Source organism: Corticium candelabrum, chromosome 17 (assembly GCF_963422355.1).
Source record: "Corticium candelabrum chromosome 17, ooCorCand1.1, whole genome shotgun sequence".
Taxonomy (NCBI): Eukaryota; Metazoa; Porifera; class Homoscleromorpha; order Homosclerophorida; family Plakinidae; genus Corticium; species Corticium candelabrum.
In genome coordinates this window covers 4593550-4611800 of record NC_085101.1, presented here as the reverse complement: position 1 = coordinate 4611800, position 18251 = coordinate 4593550, and the positions used below count along the sequence as shown (strand labels likewise).

At 40.8% G+C, this 18251-nt stretch overlaps 4 protein-coding genes across 5 annotated transcripts; 3 read left to right on the top strand and 1 right to left on the bottom strand.

The window, feature by feature from the left end:
- Positions 1 to 391: 391 nt before the first annotated feature.
- LOC134193376 (inactive hydroxysteroid dehydrogenase-like protein 1) lies at positions 392 to 2193 on the top strand. The gene is made up of 4 exons (XM_062662211.1): positions 392 to 595; positions 827 to 946; positions 1399 to 1785; positions 1979 to 2193. Exons 1-4 carry the CDS (start codon positions 400 to 402, stop codon positions 2116 to 2118), a joined length of 843 nt encoding a protein of 280 aa, XP_062518195.1. The 5' UTR covers positions 392 to 399; the 3' UTR covers positions 2119 to 2193.
- Positions 2194 to 2448: 255 nt separating this feature from the next.
- On the top strand, positions 2449 to 3834 carry LOC134193374 (very-long-chain 3-oxoacyl-CoA reductase-like). The gene is made up of 3 exons (XM_062662209.1): positions 2449 to 2627; positions 2788 to 2910; positions 2999 to 3834. Exons 1-3 carry the CDS (start codon positions 2450 to 2452, stop codon positions 3655 to 3657), a joined length of 960 nt encoding a protein of 319 aa, XP_062518193.1. The 5' UTR covers position 2449; the 3' UTR covers positions 3658 to 3834.
- A 452-nt stretch (positions 3835 to 4286) lies between these two features.
- Positions 4287 to 4682, bottom strand: LOC134192887 (p53 and DNA damage-regulated protein 1-like). The gene has a single exon (XM_062661642.1). It carries the CDS (start codon positions 4680 to 4682, stop codon positions 4287 to 4289), a length of 396 nt encoding a protein of 131 aa, XP_062517626.1.
- Positions 4683 to 4772: 90 nt separating this feature from the next.
- Positions 4773 to 18184, top strand: LOC134193370 (tyrosine-protein phosphatase non-receptor type 4-like). Of its 2 annotated transcripts, none has more exons than XM_062662203.1 (27): positions 4773 to 4876; positions 4946 to 5073; positions 5814 to 5918; positions 5975 to 6153; positions 6237 to 6281; positions 6789 to 6841; positions 6944 to 7017; positions 7350 to 7396; positions 7470 to 7557; positions 8016 to 8104; positions 8181 to 8244; positions 8310 to 8407; positions 8624 to 8695; positions 8756 to 8821; positions 9151 to 9188; positions 9428 to 9590; positions 11827 to 12013; positions 12800 to 13013; positions 13070 to 13137; positions 13840 to 13875; positions 13932 to 14022; positions 14085 to 14152; positions 14240 to 14323; positions 16486 to 16732; positions 16794 to 16887; positions 16948 to 17083; positions 17859 to 18184. In XM_062662203.1, the coding sequence occupies exons 2-27, from the start codon at positions 4948 to 4950 to the stop codon at positions 17964 to 17966; spliced, it is 2640 nt and encodes an 879-aa protein (XP_062518187.1). In that variant the 5' UTR covers positions 4773 to 4876; positions 4946 to 4947; the 3' UTR covers positions 17967 to 18184. The 2 variants fall into 2 exon arrangements, with proteins under 2 accessions (XP_062518187.1, XP_062518188.1); XM_062662204.1 differs by lacking the exon at positions 4773 to 4876 and having other exon boundaries at positions 4883 to 5073; positions 5975 to 6017; positions 6075 to 6153.
- Positions 18185 to 18251: the final 67 nt, after the last annotated feature.

The window sequence follows — 18251 nt, the reverse complement described above, 5'->3', positions numbered from 1 at the left end:
CATATGCATTGTGTGTATACTTTGTTGTGGCTGATCAGTGTTTACTTTTGTAGTTGTTAGTCTGTTTGTATTTTGTTTGATTGTTTGTTGTAGCGTGTGCTTGCAACAAATGATGTTTGCTGTTTCTATGTTGAGATGCATTGATTAGTCAGAAGTAGATATTGGAAACATCGTTAATGACTTCAGAGAATTGTTACTTTTTGTGTGTTTTATTTAATTAATTCAGCTGTAGGGATGGGACTCAATTAGTTAATTGTAAATGTCATTAGCGAGGTGTTGTACTGTAGCTGGGTACTGTACCATCAGGTGACTATAGGATGAGACAAAAGACCTTCTAATTAATTATAGTTAACACTAATACATTTTAGCGTTCAATCTCAGTGATTTTGTTGGATCAAGATGTTGGCAGATGATACCTCAGAGTTTACCAGTTGGACATTGTTGGAGTGGAGCTTTGCTGCTCTAGGGACTATCACTGCATTGAAGCTTGTGGTGTTTGGTTTGCTGTACGGATGGGCATTTCTTCATAGTTTTGTGTTTCCGTCGCTTGGACTCAGGAGTCCTACGCCTCTCAAATGTTTAGGACAATGGGCAGGTACATATAAGTGTACCAGAGTTGATATAGTGTTGGAGTTGCTTTGATGTTCTATCTCTGTTCTCTCTTCTCTCTCTGTCATTTGCTTTGTTTGTTTATTTTTCTGTCTGTTTGTTTGTCTGTCAATGTCTATTTGTAGACTTGTTTATGTTCATCTGCTTCATGCGTGCTGTCTGTCTATTTGCATTTTTGTGATAGTTGCCATAATAACATCTATGATTCTTTATATAGTGGTGACAGGTTCTACTGATGGAATCGGCAAAGCATATGCCGAAGAGCTTGCAAGGCAAGGCCTTAATATTGTGCTGATCGGTTGCTCTGAAGGAAAGCTTAGAGTTGCTGAGGCAATAGGTGAGATGTACTCTAGGAGAGCTAGTGCACAATTAGGAGGAAGGGAGTAATGTTTCAGCTCTAATGATTATACGTATGCATACATCATCACTGGAGATACTACAGCTGCAGTAACGTGTACTCATGATGTGACTAGCTTCTCTACTAGACATTATAATTAATTAGTCGAAGCTCCAATCTTGTGATTCAAAATTATTTAAAGTAATTGACAGTGCACGAGAACATTTTGAATTAACTGAAAATCAAACTGGCATTAGAAGGTAAAGCTTAGACCAGCTGGCTTGGACAGTCATGCATGCAATCCTTTTCCAAGGATCACAGGAGGGTCAATCAATTAAGTGTAATGTACATGTACCCCGTGCATGCAGCTGGCACACATAATTTTAAAATTTGTATTTATATATCAGATTTAGCATGATATATTTACAGAATGTGTTTGCTGTTGTTTGTAGAGTCTTCCCACAGTGTTCAAACTAAGGTGGTGCAAGCTGATTTTAGTGAAAGTGGTCAACAGCTATATGATCGTATTTTCAACCAAGTGAAAAATCTGAATGTCAGCATACTGATCAACAATGTTGGTGTTGCTTATGAAAATCCAGAATATTTCTGTGAAATCACTACAGACATGTTGTGGCAACTAGTGAATGTGAATGTGGCAGCTGTCACTCTTCTAACTCATGCTTTATTACCTTCCATGTTGGATCGAAAACGTGGTGTTGTGGTGAATATTGCATCATTTGCTGGTTGCTATCCAATAGGTCTAATGTCAGTGTATTCTGCAACTAATTCATATATGAATACTTTTACCCAAGCTTTACAGCAAGAATACAGTGGCACAGGTGTTACTATTCAGTCAGTTGTTCCTTTATCAGTTGTTACCTAGACTCGAGCCAGTCTCTCCCTGCCTTCGTCATTCCCCGGATAGTCAATCCTCGACTATCCGGGGAATGATGAAGGCAGGAGAGACTGGCTCGAGTCTAGTTGTTACCAAGATGAGCTTGATAAAACGACCAAGTTGTTTTGTCTCAACAGCAGCCGACTTTGTTCATCAAGCTATTGGAACAATTTGGTATCAGCCAGTGTCACTTGGATGTGTATTACATGAACTACAAGGCTCGCTAATTTTATGCCTGCCTTCGTGGCTCCAGAAGACTGGTACATTTAGTTTATAGAAATTTGTGATGAAGAAATTCAAAGCCGAGAAATGTATATCTTAATTAATGATCACATGTTGATAATAAATTGAGGTTGGGAAATAATTGCTTGCTCACTGTGCCTGCTACAGTTTATCAAACGCATAAATACATGATTACTAATTAACGCGTACGTATTTCTTCCAAAACACTAAAATTAGCAAAACGCATAATTTTTGTACGCGCGTAAATGTCTAAAGCTAACAGTACGGTATACGCCTCTCTGTCATTAAACTTATATTAAAGAAAACTAATAATAATTATTATATAGATATTTTCTTCGCACTCCCAGCACTGTTCGCGTTTCAAGATGTCGGCAGACAGTTCGACGTGCACGTGGCTGGAGTGGAGCCTTGTTGCTCTAGGAGCTATTACTGCATTGAAGATTGGCTTGTCCGGTTTATTGTACGGATGGGCATTTCTTCGCAGTTTTGTGTTTCCATCGCTTGGACTGAGCAGACGTCTCAAACGTCTAGGACAATGGGCAGGTAGGTAGAGACGCACACATGCTACGAATATTGAATAGGAGTGTATAGGATGTCAAGGAGGGTAGAAACTCTGTCGGTGGGGCAGTCCTGCTCTTTAGAGTGTTGGGCAGTGTCTTCTCTCCTGCAAATTAGATTTGATCAATGGTGCATGTTCTTCTAGTTGTGACAGGATCTACGGATGGAATCGGTAAAGCTTATGCAGAAGAGCTAGCCAGACAAGGTTTAGATATTGTGCTTATAAGTCGTTCAGAAGAGAAGCTAAAGACTGTTTCAGAGTCAATAGGTATGCTGTAATCATTAATTAACTAGAAACCCTTTTATAATTCCTGTCTAAGGTTTCCTTTGAAGATGATGAATTGTTTCATAAATAGAATCTTCATACAGTGTTAAAACGAAGGTGGTAGTGGCCGACTTCAGTGAAAGCAGTCAGCAACTTTACGACCGCATATTTGAACAAGTGAAAGACCTAGATATTGGAGTTCTGATCAACAACGTTGGTGTTAGCTACGAACATCCAGAATATTTTAGTGAAGTTTCTACGGATGATTTGTGGCGGCTAATAAATGTGAATGTAGCAGCTGTGACTTTTCTCACTCGTTCTCTATTGCCTTCCATGTTGGGCCGAAAACGTGGTGCTGTAGTGAACGTTGCATCTTTTGCTGCCTGCTATCCGATGGGTCTCATTTCTGTGTACTCTGCAACAAAGGCATATATGCATACTTTCACTCAAGCTCTACAGCAAGAATATAGTGGCTCAGGTGTTACAATTCAATCAGTTACTCCTCTGCTTGTTGTCAGTAAAATGAGCAAAGTGAAACGACCAACGTTCTTGGCTCCATCACCGACTACGTTTGTTCGTCAAGCTGTTGGAACAATTGGTTGTTTGCCTGTCTCGCTTGGGTGTATATCTCATGAGATACAAGGTCTTGCTCTTTCATGTCTCCCTTCTTCTTTTCGCAGTCACTACATTTTGAATGTACACAAAAAATTAATGAAAGCAGCCAAAGCCAAGAAGAACAAATCTCAGTGACAGTGTGCAAACGAATCGTGTGGACTAAATGGCTTGGCATTGTGATGTTCTGACAGTTTGTGACTGACGTTATTGGTTTTGCTATTCACATTGCATACGTCTTCATATTTGTTGTTTAGTATTGCGTCCAATGACCATATGATGCCAGACAAAAATTAAGCAACATATGTCATATCATATGAACTGTGTTGAGTGCAAACTAAAAGTCCTCATAAACACAATGGTAAGAAAAATAGTAAGCAGATTATGTGTCAATCCTTGAGCCTGTGTACATACCACACCTAAAATTCAGCCATTAATTGGTAATAATTATATTTTATGCCTGTCAGTTAGGAGAAACAGCTGGGGTCTGTACATGTGTCACTGAAACGAATGTGTAAACATTACTTTCTAATGATCTACCTCAAATGGCACCTTCATTATTTGCTAACCAAAGGAAGCATTTGGCAGACAGTCTGCAAAACCGACAGCAAAATCTATTTTCAAAGACGATTTGCAGCTACATTAATTAACTCGAGGAGTGCATGCACTTGTTAATTAGTTAACAGACGATTGACATATCAGTGCAGAGCTGAGGCTGAAGACTGCGTTTAATTCAATTATAAATGAAATATATAATCAATATATCACTAGTACTGAGAATCTTGTTTAGATAATAAACTCTCAACTTCCTCTCTGCTCAATGCCTTGAGACGTGCAAAGGATCGGGCATCAGCCTTTCCTTCCATCTCTCTGAGTTCATTCACCTTGGTAGGTAGTGCGTCGCGCAAAGCCGTAATCTCACTGTTTAGCGTCTCCTGATCTCGTCTCAACATGCGATCAACATCGCTGTTAGAGAATTTGATGAACGTGTTTCCAAAGCAAGTCCAAGTTTTCGTGTCAGTGGAACGTTTTAGGGCCCTTAGGGCCTCCCTGTTGGCATTGCGTTTACGGTCGAGATCTACCACTTGCTGCTTGTCAGCCAAGATATCTTCCGCCCGTCTCTCTACAGAGATAACATGTTGCAATAGTGTGTCACTGTCCATGATGTCATCATGTCACGTGATGTTGTTCTCTGAGGTCATGCGGCATCTGGGCTTTTATTAGACTTGGGTTAAATATCATCATTCGTACGTCATACCGGCCTTCACATCGTACTTCTTTTGTTCTCGAGTATATCAAAGATTTTGGCTAATTCCTGCATATCTTGGGATAGCGAGCTCAATATCCGGGCTTAGAGGTAGGGCTTTAGCGTGCGCTCGCTCAGCTTCGTGGGATTCCACAGTCAACTGACGGCAAGTTTTCTTAGCAATGGTGAGGGGAGACGGCAGCTCAGCGACAGGAGGACGTGGACGACTATCTAGTACATCAAGGAGCGATCAAATTCAATGCAGCGTTCAACTTCTCGATGACTCGCAGTTTGTGCGAGCGGTCGTGGTACGTTCCATTGTCTTTTCTCGCTAGGAGCATGCATGTGTTCCGTGACAACCATCGGGAGCACTTTTTTTGACCGATTTTTGTTGTGGGAATTGGAGAATGTGCGGCATGTGGGTTGCGTTTTCTCACGCCTGTCAGTTCGGAAGCCAATCGTTATGAATGCTTCTGAGACTGCAAGTTTAGTGTAGGTTCTAGGCAGTGAAAGTGTCTCAGAGTTGGGTTTTTCAGTCAACGAGCTCTACTTCTGTAGCCTTTTGCTCGTGTGCGTGTGTTTCACACCGGACACTATCAGCTTTTGACAGCTCCGGCTGCCGTCCTGTCCATGGTTGTATGCATGCTGCACGCTCGTAGAATACCAGGCTGATTACTCCATCATTGCGTTCGTCCGTAAACGTGAGTGTCGTTCTATATCGTCTGGTAACGACAAAACGGGTCTGAAGAATGTTTTGACAGCGTCAGTTGATTGGTCGGCAACTCGTTTGTTCTAAGTAAGTGCTGAAGTCGAAGATCTTGCGCACGAGGTAGTCCCATGTGGTCGTCTTCTTGATTATCTCGAAATAGCATCATGTGTGGGATATCCCCAGTGTATACAGAACTTGAGGATGCTCAGACTTATAGGGTACAGTATAATAAGTGTGGTTGAAATTGAGTCTGATGAGCGTAGTTCACCTGTGTTTGTGTTGACTGTTTTCTATGATTACTTGGGTAGTCCCCGTTGCTAATGAGTCTTGTATTGTTAGAAAAATGCTAAAGGATGTGATGTGTTGAATGCTGTGTTGGATCATCTCGATTTGGTTGAACGAGCATACTTTGGATTGCAGTACACTGATGAAGATGATCAAATGGTTTGCAGATTTGCATTGAATATTCTAATGTGGGATGTAAATATTCTATTCTGTAGAGGTGGCTGGATGTTAACAAAAAGCTTCGAAAACAGATGAGACGTGAGATGCAGTTAGTGGTGTGTTTGGCTTTGTGTGAGGTAGCCGATGCTGTTATAGGGGCAGATCCGTACATTCTGTATTTTCGTGTTAAGTTTTATGTACAAGATCCTGCCAAGTTACAGGAGGAGTTGACCAGGTGTGTGTGTGTGTGTGTGTGTGTGTGTGTGTGTGTGTGTGTGTGTGTGTGTGTTGTTTTATTATTACTGGTTTGTTTTGAAGGTATCAGTTTTTCTTGCAAGTGAAGAGTGACATTTTGAGAAACAAGTAAGTGTTTGAATTGTACTGAAATTTAGAAACGTTATTTGACATGGAATACACCACAGTATGTATCTGTCGGACCAACAGAACTTGGTACTTTGAGTACAGAGAGTCTTAGTGTGCAATACTGGGTCACACCAATGATCATGCTAACCATCGCAGTTTGTTGTACAGTCGGATGACTTGCTGAATCTAATCAATACAAGAGGACTGACTACTTTTGGTACCATGCACACCTTTACTGAATCTAACACTGACTAATGTGTGCAATGAAGCCACAGATCATTGAAATGTGATGTCAAGAAATTAAATTCAGTTTTCAGTAGATGATTTGTCCTGTTCATGGAAGAGGTTAATAATTGATTAAAGTGAAGCAGTGGTTTCAGTGTGCAGTGTGGACTGCTTATTTTCTGTAAATTTAGTATCTTTGGGAGGGTTATTAGGTGTGTTGTAACAATAACAAAGACGATAGGTGGTCAAGACAATCCTGGTGTAACTTTTGTATTATTCCAGGCTGCCAGTGACTGAAGAAATGGCTGTTTCTCTCTCAGCTTATGCTGCTCAATGTAAATTTGTGTGTGTGTGTGTGTGTGTGTGTGTGTGTGTGTGTGTGTGTGTGTGTGTGTGTGTGTACATTTTTGTTGTAATTGTACACATTACTGTATTAGCCGAGTTGGGGGATTTCGATGCTAACATACACACGGACGGCTACTTGTCAGAGTTTCGATTTGTACCAAATCAGGTAAATCAAATCATAAACTTATTGCACTATAATGCTGCTTGTTACATCCTCTTACTGGGTTGGCAGCTTGCCATTTGCCTTGGTTGTCTTATTGTAAAAGTCAAATGGTGACCAGCATGCGTGTTTGGCATTTTTCAAAATCAACTGACTTGAACTATGCATGTGTACAAGTAATTAGTTTGAGTTTGATGAGATCCTTGTGTATGAGGTTATAATATGATCTGTGACTTTCTCTATTCTAGCATACTTGGAAGTCACTTTTAGCTGCTTGTCTGTTTGATTCAAACATCTACTGTAAACCGGTAGTGTGATGTGTAATTTTGTTTTTGTAGACACCAGAGCTTGAACAACTTATTTCTCAGGCTCACCAAAAGCTAATGTAAGTCAAGTTATTAAATATTTAACCCTCTGTTCTCATTGTAGTGATAATGTGACTGCATGTGTGTTGTCAGTGGCCAAACACCAGCTGATTCAGAGTTCTACTACTTGGAGAAAGTGAAGCGATTGGATTTGTATGGAGTTGATCTACACTATGCCAGAGTAGGCGAATGCTCTATTAATTGCTATGTGCTGTACATGCGTACCTAGTCTCGCATAGCCAGACCGTACCCGCCATCATACTTCTGGCCTTGGGTAGGGTCTGGCTATGTGACTGGAAGTATGATGGTGGGTAGGGTCTGGCTAAACGAGACTAACGCTTACCATGGAACTTTCATCATGACTATCTCTGGACTAGAATTTGTTTGCTTTGTCACTAAATTGTTACCACATGATACACGAGATTGAGCCACTGTTCTGTTGCTGAGGTTGACTGATAGTGTTGGGTTTGTTAGTGTTCTTACTTATCGTTTATCTAGTCAGGCTCTTTACGTTTCTGAACATGAAGAGATGCTATGGTAGACAGTCTGTGAGTTGTTTGCCTGTAACTTGGTTCATTAAATATAGCAAGTCACATAGTGATGACCTTGATGTTTGTTGACAAACTTTGCATGTCTTAGGACCAAGACGATGCTGAACTTTATCTTGGGGTGACAGCACTTGGTATAGTGGTGTTTGCTAACAAGCAGAAGATAAATACTTTTTCTTGGTAAGTAGTGCTAAAATATGCGGTATGTATGTATGTACTTGTAATTGTATGTACGTATGTATGTGTGTATATATAGGCCTAAAATTCGGAAGATCTCATTCAAAAAGAAGAGGTTCTTCATCCAAATCAAACACGATGATGTTGGTGTTTACCAGGTCGTAGTTTGTATGTCTGTGTGTGTTGATTACCATTTATTTTGTTGTAGGACAGTTGGTTCTCTGATGTGATTGAATTTAACTTGCAAAGTAACAGGACGTGCAAAGCCATGTGGAAGACCTGTGTTGAGCATCACTCCTTTTTTCGGTATGTACAGAGCAATGGTGTACAGACTCGGATGCATACAGTTTCTGGTAATACTCCTAGCAGCCCCTTGATTTCCAAACTTGATGAAGACAACATTATCAACATCATAATCCTTAGACCATGTCTGTATTTAGTTTTATAATGTGTTTGTATTTTTGTTGTCAATTTTACGTTTTGTATTCAATTTGATTTGCCATAAATTTTGACATATTTTAGATTGTCGGAACCAACCGCCAACACTCACAAGGTCGTTACAATGTTTCGATTTGGCTCAAAATTTAGATACAGGCAAGTAGATGAGCATGGGCTAATGTTGTCAATTTTGTTTACACACCCTTTTGATTTCAGTGGTAGAACTCAGAAGCAGACTGAGAGAGAAGGGAAAACAAAGCAACGAAATAAGGAGTTTACTCGGTTAGTCGTGTTTTTTTCAAGTTTGGTCAGATTTTTAAACGGTATCTGATATGTCTGTCGTGGATTTGTAGCAGATGATGTATTTAGTTAAGGTTCTTTCACTGTGTAAAGTTGTAGCTAACGTTTAGCATTTGAATTACAAGCAAATTATGTTCTCCGCTTGATGTAGACATTGTACGACTTTGCTAATATAGTTCCACTAATGTGTTAAGTGGTTGAACAGTAACACAAAGTAGTGTACTAGATGTCAACTTGTGCACACGTTCCATGCCTTGCTAGTTGTTCATTATGACTCATTTGGGTGACTCACTATGTTTGTTCTCATTCAGATCTCCAAGCAAACGGTTTCAAAGGCGAACAGTTGGTGGTAAGTGCTATACATGACTATACTGTATCATGACTATGTAATGCATGATCATGAAAGCATGTATGTAGTTTTTGATTTGTACAAAACCAGTCATGTTTTATAGCTTGTCTATTGTGTTTTCAAACAATGTCTGTGAGGTCACAGGATTGATTATTTTTTGTGTTGTTTGTTAACTTAATACAAAATACAGTAGCTGAGTTGGTAGCCACACTGCTGATGATTTTACATCTTGTTTTTAGCTTATGCTCACTACTCAAAGCATCATCGTCAGCAAGTTAATGAAGGAACGACTGATAGTAGCTCACCTCCTGATGTTTCTGATGCTCCTGGTGTCTCAGCGATTGAAGGAAATGGACAGACGACACTCTTTGCAGCTGCAGAAGAATCACCACTTTCTGAAATGTAAGAAGCAAATGCTGCGTAGGAATAACTGAGTTCTAAGCAGTGGTGTGATCTGTGCAGAGATTTATACCCCGTTTACATGGGCATGCATAGGGAGCCAAGCCAAGCTGAGCTGCGCCAGCTCTTGCCAGCCCAGTATTCCAGCCAGCCCAGTATTCCAGCCCGCGTTTACATGACACACTCTGTAGAAGGAAGCCAATGCATGTCACTAACTTGTGTTAGTTACTTGAGCTTGACATAGCTTGCATTAGCTCACGTTTGTAACGGACAGAAGCCAAGCTGCTCGTGTTTTTCTCTATGGCTTTACAACAGTCATCGAGAATGCGTAGGACATACGAGACGTCGTAGGTCTATCGCCAGGCGACTGTTGCGCACATGCAGCAACGGAGTCCAAATGCTAAACTTCTTGCTCATCTTGGTCGCTCCCTAACAGAGTCTCTGTCTCGCTCCACGCTATTTGTGCCATTTTTGCGCAGAAGTATGACATGACGGAAAGGGGTCTGGCTACGTGAGACTAGCAAATGAGCATGCGCGGCCCATTTTCCAGCACGCTATGCGTTTACATGATGTATTTGACCCGAGCCAGCCTAGGCTGGCATGCGCTGGCCCGGGTAGAAATATGTTTACACGACGATTACAAACTAAGCTGACTCGAGTCAGCATGGGCTGGCCTGCTTACAAGTTCTCCTTATAACGAGGTATTAGTTAAGGTGTCAGTAAGTGTCTCTGGTATGTAGATCTATGATGTTGTTTTCAGTATTGTTGTGGTAGTTTAATTAAACAACTTGGCTGAGTGTAGATTCAACTTTTATTTCTTTTGATGCTTGTACTTAAGTCAGTTTAGATGGTTTTTTGTGGGTCAACATATAGATATGTTGCATTTTTCATTTCCTTTATACAGTGGAGCTCACTTTCTGGCATTATGATTTGTTGGTACAGTCCGACCCCCTTGGGACCGGACCCCTGTTGGATAAGTGAAATTGTTAAATAACTGAAGCTGTTACAACTCAACTATTGTTCATATTATACAGTGAAACCTGTACCAGCAACCACCTCTCAGCGACCACCCGGCTTTAGCGACCCATACAATAGCTACTGTACTAAGCGACCACCTGCCCAATGCCCAATGCCCAATGCCCAATGCCCAATGCGACCGCTAATCCAAAGGCCCTACAGCAATTAACACCTCTTCTAAGCGACCACAATGTACCTTTTTCGTCTTGATTACACATTCCAACACGCCTGTCACCTCTCAGAGGTGTTGCTGACACACTTGCGATCATGTGAAGAATTCGGAGACGAGTGGGAAAAAGACCTCCTACATCAAGCAAAGAGGCGGTGTGAGGATCGAGACAGAGAGGATGTCGTTGACGCTTGACAACATGGCATTAACACAAGTGACACTGAAGGTGATGATGATTATGACCCACCTCAAATTCGAGTTCAAACTTACAAACAAGCCGTAGAGCTTGTGGACGACCTATTCCAGTTTTCACTCATCAAAAATAATCAGAAAATGCTGGATTTGGTTGCAAAGCTGGAAAGTGTGGTGCAGAAGAAGAGTTTGGAAGCCAGGCAGCAGCAAATTCTATCCAGTTTCTTTTCCCTGACACAGTAGCTAGCTTTGATTAGAACAGTCTGTAACCACATGGACGGAATATGTACATTGCACAAAACAAGAAACGAGACGTTTAGCACTTGTAAGTTCCCTGTGGTGGTGGTCTGGCATGCAGGGCTATAGGTGTGTGGAAGCACGAGGCTTCCTCTACTAAGCGACCACCTGTCCTAAGAGACCAATACCCCTGGGTCCCACAGGTAGTCGCTTAGTACAGGTTTCACTGTACGCATTTTTTCCACATTAGGTATACTGAATGTAGATGTAGAATGAATGTAGAATCTAAGATGTAGATGAATGTAGAACACAACGAGAAGAAACGATTGAATTCCTCAAACTTGTTTCAAGAAACAACTGACATGCACATGGATGTACAGGTACGCAGCTGACCAGCCACGTGACAAGCTTGACCTGTTGGATAACCGGCGTGTCGGATAAGTGACACGCGACTGTAATTAGGACAGTTGCTCTAATTTTGAGGGTCTTGGCTCAGAAGTGGTACCGGCCACTTCACTAACTATAGAACTTTCATGTGTAGAAACTAGAGGTTACACTTTATCACAGTTCTCCTGTGTAATGTTTGAATGATGACATGGTCTTATTGCATGCTTGTTGATGTAGTGTATCGAAAGATGTGAAGGTTGAAGAATCGGTTAAACGTACGCCTTCTCCTCCTCCTCCTCCTGTGGCTCCACGACCAGAGCCAGCAATGCCTGAATTTACTACCGACAGTCCGGTTTCAACTGATGGTTTGTTGTATATCAAGTTGGAACCTGATGAGAGAGGTCGATTCGGATTCAATGTGAAGGTAGTCATATTTTAGAGCTGTGAGCGATTTATATATTGATATGAATGGAGTGAGCAGTTTAACTGCAGTTTGAAACTTCTAAATCTTGGCATCATCTGCAACTAAAAAATTAATTAATTTAACAAAAATTTCTGAAATTGGTTTTGTCCAATATTTGTGTAGTAATTGTTGTTGTCAATTTGGGGATTAGAGCATGTATTGGTGATTGACATGTTTGTGATGTACACTCACAGAGCTTTGAATTACTAACAGACCATTGACATGACTCCACAATGTGAGGTAAAAAGAGCATGTTTGTAGGATTTTTTTGTAATTTGAATGGGCAGGAGAAAGATTATAATGTATTTTACTGCAGTGGTCCCTCCTGTTTCCTCAAAAGCCTGTCAAACATTGTTGTGTAAAACAGAGGTGGTCTTTGTAGAGATGAGTATTCTATGATGTTATGGTTTTGCGTATGGTGGATGCATGACCAATCTTGTTGTAAATAGGAGGTGGGCACACATGAAAGCGACTACTGTGTAGTGAAGCAAATGTATGAGACAGTTAACAAATAGATAGCCAATTGAGATGACATGACAATTGGGTGATGAAGGTGACAACTAGAGACATCATTTCACTTGTTACGGTTGATTTTATTTATGGAACTCGGATACTTTATGGTATGGGGACATTGCACATACATGTATTGTGGTAATGACAAGTCGAGTTGGCTGCTGCATGTGTTACTTCATGCCACAATGTGCAACTTAGGTTAGTCAATTATTCATTGATTCGTACTGTTTGTAGGGTGGGCTTGATCAGAATCTGCCAGTGGTGGTATCTAAAGTTGCAGCGAACACTCCAGCAGCCACTGTCGTTCCAAGAATAATTGATGCAGACCAAGTTCTCTTTATAAATGGAACCAGTGTCACTGACAAAGCACATGAACAAGTTGTCCAGTTGATTAGGGAGACTCGAAACTTGAATCCATGTGCACTGGATCTTATTGTCAAACCAGCAAGTAAGAGGTCAGTGTGTCTATTTGTTCTGTTGTGTATACAGTCGTATTTTGTGAAGCTGCAATACATTGGAGGATACCGAATACTGAAGAACATAGCAGGACTGCAATGGAGCAGCTACGTGTGGTGAGTCAATCGACTAGTCTCATTGACTTTGCTGCTATAAGCAAGCTTGCTAATTCAAAAGGCAGACATACATGTGTAGAGGTGCTTTCGAAGGTGGTGATGTTTAATTTAACTTGCAGGAATGATATGCGGTGTAATCACTGAGGATGGAGTTTGCCTAAACCTCTTCTGTTTGTAACAAAGTTAATATTTCTGTCATTTACCCAGTTCTGGCACGTACAATACATACAATGGGTGGGATGATGTTGGACACTGACTAAAGGCAGGGAGTGCTGTTGCTCGACATCAGTACCAGTGTTTACTGCTATCGTTTTCATCATCATTTTGTTTACCTGGGTGACAGCCCTTGTAAGCTCGGTAGCTCTTAGTAGTCTTTGGTTGTCAAACTGCTCAAACTCAGTGCAACTGTTGTCGAGAAATGCAGTGGAAAGAAGAGAGGACTATTGGCTTGTGCTGTATTTGTTGACTTTTTGTCTGTTTTGTTGCCATATGCTTGTATAATGGGTATATTTACAACCTTTGGGGCAGCTAAGATCTGGTTTGGAGGTTAGTGACATCGTTTAGGAAGTTGCAGTTTTCCTCACTATCTAATGCGTATCTAATGCATGTATCTATCACATTTATAGACAGAGTGACTGGCAATCTTGTTCTTTGTTTATAAAGACCTGTTCTAATGGCTATGGTTTTATGGTTTTCTTGTAGCATATTGCCAACAAAGTGATTGAAACTCAGTTTGAGGTGAGTAAGTCATAGAGACGTCACAAGGGAAATTGTCGACAAAGATGTTGTGTTAGCATCTGCATCGTAAAACACCAGGCTTGACTCAAAAAGATGGTGCCAAACCAGAAAATGCCAGCAAGAACAGATACTTGGACATCCTGCCATGTGAGCTTTCTCTGTGACTCATCTCTAAATTAACAACAGCAACTGTGGTTTTGCATTTACAGATGATCACACCAGAGTTGTTCTTCAAGGGGAGGATGACAATAACTACATCAATGCCAATTTTGTCAATGTGAGTCATTGTTTGGTTCTTGCTAAACTCCCTTAATCCTAATTGAAGCCAGTTGGGTGACATGGTAATGGTTGGCTTGTGTGTTAGATGGATTTACCACACACCAGTGAAGTGAACAAGTACATCTCATCACAAGGTACATTGGAACATACAGTGAAAGACTTCTGGCAGGTATGATGTCATGTGACTTTGAGTCGTTGTCTGCCCTTGACTGCCAAGTTGTTCTAATTGTTGTCATGTGTGTGTGTGTTCCATGTCACCTGAAGATGTTTAGTTTTGTTTTTGTGTGTGGGTGTATAAAGGTGGTTAGTATAAGAAATAAAGGAACCAAACCTCAGAGGGTGGAAGTTGGTTGTCAATTCACTGTATTCTGATGTAATACTTCTAGCAATAGTTTTGTCTTGGTTTTTTTATAAACTAAGAAAAATGGTAATTGAGGGTTGTTGCTGTTTGTTGGTTGGTTTTGGTTTGTTTGTAGGTTTCTTTGTGGTTCACAATAGGATTTTTCTGTCCTGGTTTGTTAACTTAGAATACTATTGCTTTGAATTCTACAGAACTGTATGTGTATTCAAGGCAACACAATGTTATGGGACTAAAACCTGTAGCTGTTGTGGTTACCAGGTGTTAGGTGGAGAACTAAAACTCTACTGGTCTGGTCAATATTTACTGAGACATAGACAAAGGTTGATCCAACCACAGTAGCAGCATTCTTAGAATCCTTGATACATACAATATGTCATAATGTGTACTGTACCCTATTTCCACGCATTTAGCTGCAGGGCACTTATTAGAACAGTTTGGTTCTATGTGCCTTTGTACAGTGTGGTTAGGGAATAGGAAAGCCATGGAATTCCCTGCAGGATTGTAGACAAAGGAAGACATCACTGTCATACAGTTGATGAAAGTGCAGAGGTCAGTTCCTATTGACAATTTATCTGTGGAGGAAGCAACCAAATCAGAGTTAGAAATATGGCTAACAGTGATGTCTTCCTTTGTCTGCAGTCCTCCAGAGAATTCCATGGCTTCTACCCTATTCCCTAACCACACTCTACAAAGGCACATAGCACCAAAATGTTCTAATAAGAGCCCTGCAGCTAAATGCGTGGAAATATGGTATACATAATTGAGATGCCTGTTTGATGTTTGACAACTAAGTTCTGGTCTTTCAAATGTGCTTTTTGGTTTTTACCTAGTAGGGCTAATTATAAGAGGGTGGTCAATAGCACAGCTGGTGATGATCTGTTATTGCTGATTGGTTCATTTCAGGGAAAGGAAATAACTTCTTTTTCTAATTGTAATTGACATCTGGACTGTCAGTTCTGGTACATCACAAGTATCTAGTTTGTCTTAGTTTAGTTTGGTCTCAAGTTGTACTTTATGCTTTCATGTTGGACTTTAATGCAGTGATTGGCAGTAGCTTGGTTACTTTGGTAGGGAACTGTAAAGGTCAAAGGTGTGGATTACTACCAGTTGGCATCTGGACTGTCAGGGTTCCCTCATTTATTGTGGGTCCATCTGTGCACTTTCAATCTTCTTGTTAGTTGTACTTACAAACTATTATAGTGTCACCTGTGATCAACTAATGCTAATGACTTCCTAACAACTTCACCTTTGTCTTCTGTGGTTTACAATGTCCTTTGAAGGGGACAAGATAATGCTGTGGTGTAAGTCAGGCATCTTTCTAACTTTAGATTGCTGTTAGTTGTATAGTGGAATAGGTGTTTGAGCTTGCCAGGATGCAGTTGAGATGGAGTAGTTTTGCATTGACAATTTAATGTATCTACAAGTAGTAAAATAGACAACAGCACACCAAGCTGTTAATTAATGGTCAAAGATCTTTGTCTGTTGGCAATATTTTGATCTTGAGGTCCCCAAGGGTTGTTGAAGTTTTGGTTGTGAACAGCAAACTTTTTAGCTGCTTGTTGTGAAAGGCAATAGAAGTACTGTAGGACACAAGGGGAAACCACAAATCTTATTTGCATCAGAGATGACTAAACATGGTGGCTGCATACCTAGCATCTACCTGTGACATATGAAGTAGAATTTATGTATGAATCATCTTATGCTAGAACAACAAGTACAGTACAGTAGAGCTTGGGTGTGTTACCTTCAGCTTTTTGTTAGTTCTTATGTCTTCACAATGTAGTCTACCCACTGATCTGCCTTTCTATAATCACCATAGACTTTGTAGATGATAAGCAGTGCATGTAAACAGAAGACTGTATGAGTACAGTATCTATAGGAGAATACAGTCAGTGGTGTGCTGTTGAGTCTTTCTATGAAAGAGGTGGTTTGTTTAGTCTGTGTATGACTATGTTCATGCAACTTTCTAGATGATCTGGGAACAGGGAATTAAACTGATAGTTATGTTGACGAAAGAATATGAAGATGAGCATCTGAAGTGCTTCCGTTATTGGCCTCCTGTCGGTGAAACTAAAAATCATGGACGATTGGAAGTCAGATGTGAAGAGGAGGAAGTTGAAGAAATCTGTACAATGAGACAAGTTTTGTTGAGAGATGCCGAAAGTGGGGATACAAGACTTGTGGAACAGCTACAGTACATTGCATGGCCTGATCACGGTGATAATGCAAACTGGGTTACCAAACAAGATAACAGTATCCTAGTTTTGTTTTGTTGCAGATACGCCTGACGATTGCCACGAATTCTTGAAGTTTGTGCAGCTCATTCAGCAGCGAAGAGGACACACCGAAGAACCGATTCTTGTGCACTGCAGGTAGGCGGTTTGGGTAGAGCTCTGTGTTTGCCTGAATGAAAGTTTGTGATTTGTGAATAGTGCCGGTGTTGGTCGATCTGGAGTGTTCATTCTTGTTGATACAGCCTTGTCAATGCTGCAGGCTTCTGTAGCTGTATATCCGTTGGATCTGCTTCGTATCATGCGCGACCAACGACCCATGATGATTCAGACAACTGTAAGTTATTGCTAGTTGTGTTCAAAATGATGACTGAAGAACAGAGGGTATGGGATACAATTGGCTGTTCAGTGTAAATGGACAGACAGACACTCCATTGCATAAGGCATGAGGCAAATAGGTATTGTAATTATGGGTTAGGAGTAATTGGTTGTTTAGCATTGACAGGTAACAGATATGGAGAATGGTAGACAGAGAAAGAAACAAAAGCTCAGACAAACACGAACAGAGGGACACAATCAATTGGCAGACAAACAGACAGACAGACAGACAGACAGACAGACAGACAGACTCAATCTTACAACGATGTAACACTAAAGTTGTCCTCCACAAGCTGACTCGTGCCTTACCTGGAGAAGTAGACGAGAACATATGCAATAGAGACTATCAAAGTAGGTTGCATTAAACTAACGTTGAACTCAGTAGCTTGTTTGCATTAGTGTTAGAAATGTAACATAGGATTTATGTTTCAATAAGTGATATTGTCAGACAGACAGACAGACAGAAGGGCTTTATTACATTTATACTGTATGTGTACACATAATCAGAAATTTAAAAAGATGAACCAGTCCCAATAGATGTTTTAAACACTAATGGACTTTTGGCATTGACAGACAGGCAGGCAGATAGTCAAACGGGCAGTCAGGCAGCACTAAGTACATTTTTGGTCACATCTTGTGTAGTAGCAGAGGGAAACTGTACCTTGAGAAAGTGCCCAATGAGCAGACAATACTGTTTTGTCTACTATTGTTGTGCGAGTGTTGACTTTCTTCAGGATCAGTACGAGTTCGCTTGCACGTCGATTCTGAAGGCGTACGACGAGAACTTGTACCAGCTTCCAGCCGCGGAATCAGAGCACGCTGATGCGTCGGACGAGGACTGAAGAGCGCATTAGTAACGGATAGTTTTGAGTAGCTAGAGCGACTTTGCATCATTGGACTTTGCTATACGTACATTGATTGCCACTGGTATCGTTTTCTTTGTTAGAACAGCCTAAAGCATCGGACGTTTTCTAGTTGATTGCTAGTCAGTGCGACTCGCAACCGACGGTGCTTTTTGATCGTATGTTGTTGTGTAATGAAATATGAGGAGGTAACAGTACAGTTGCCACTCCGGATGTGGCCGAAACGAGTAAACGAGAAAATTAATTAATGTGTCAAATGTTGAA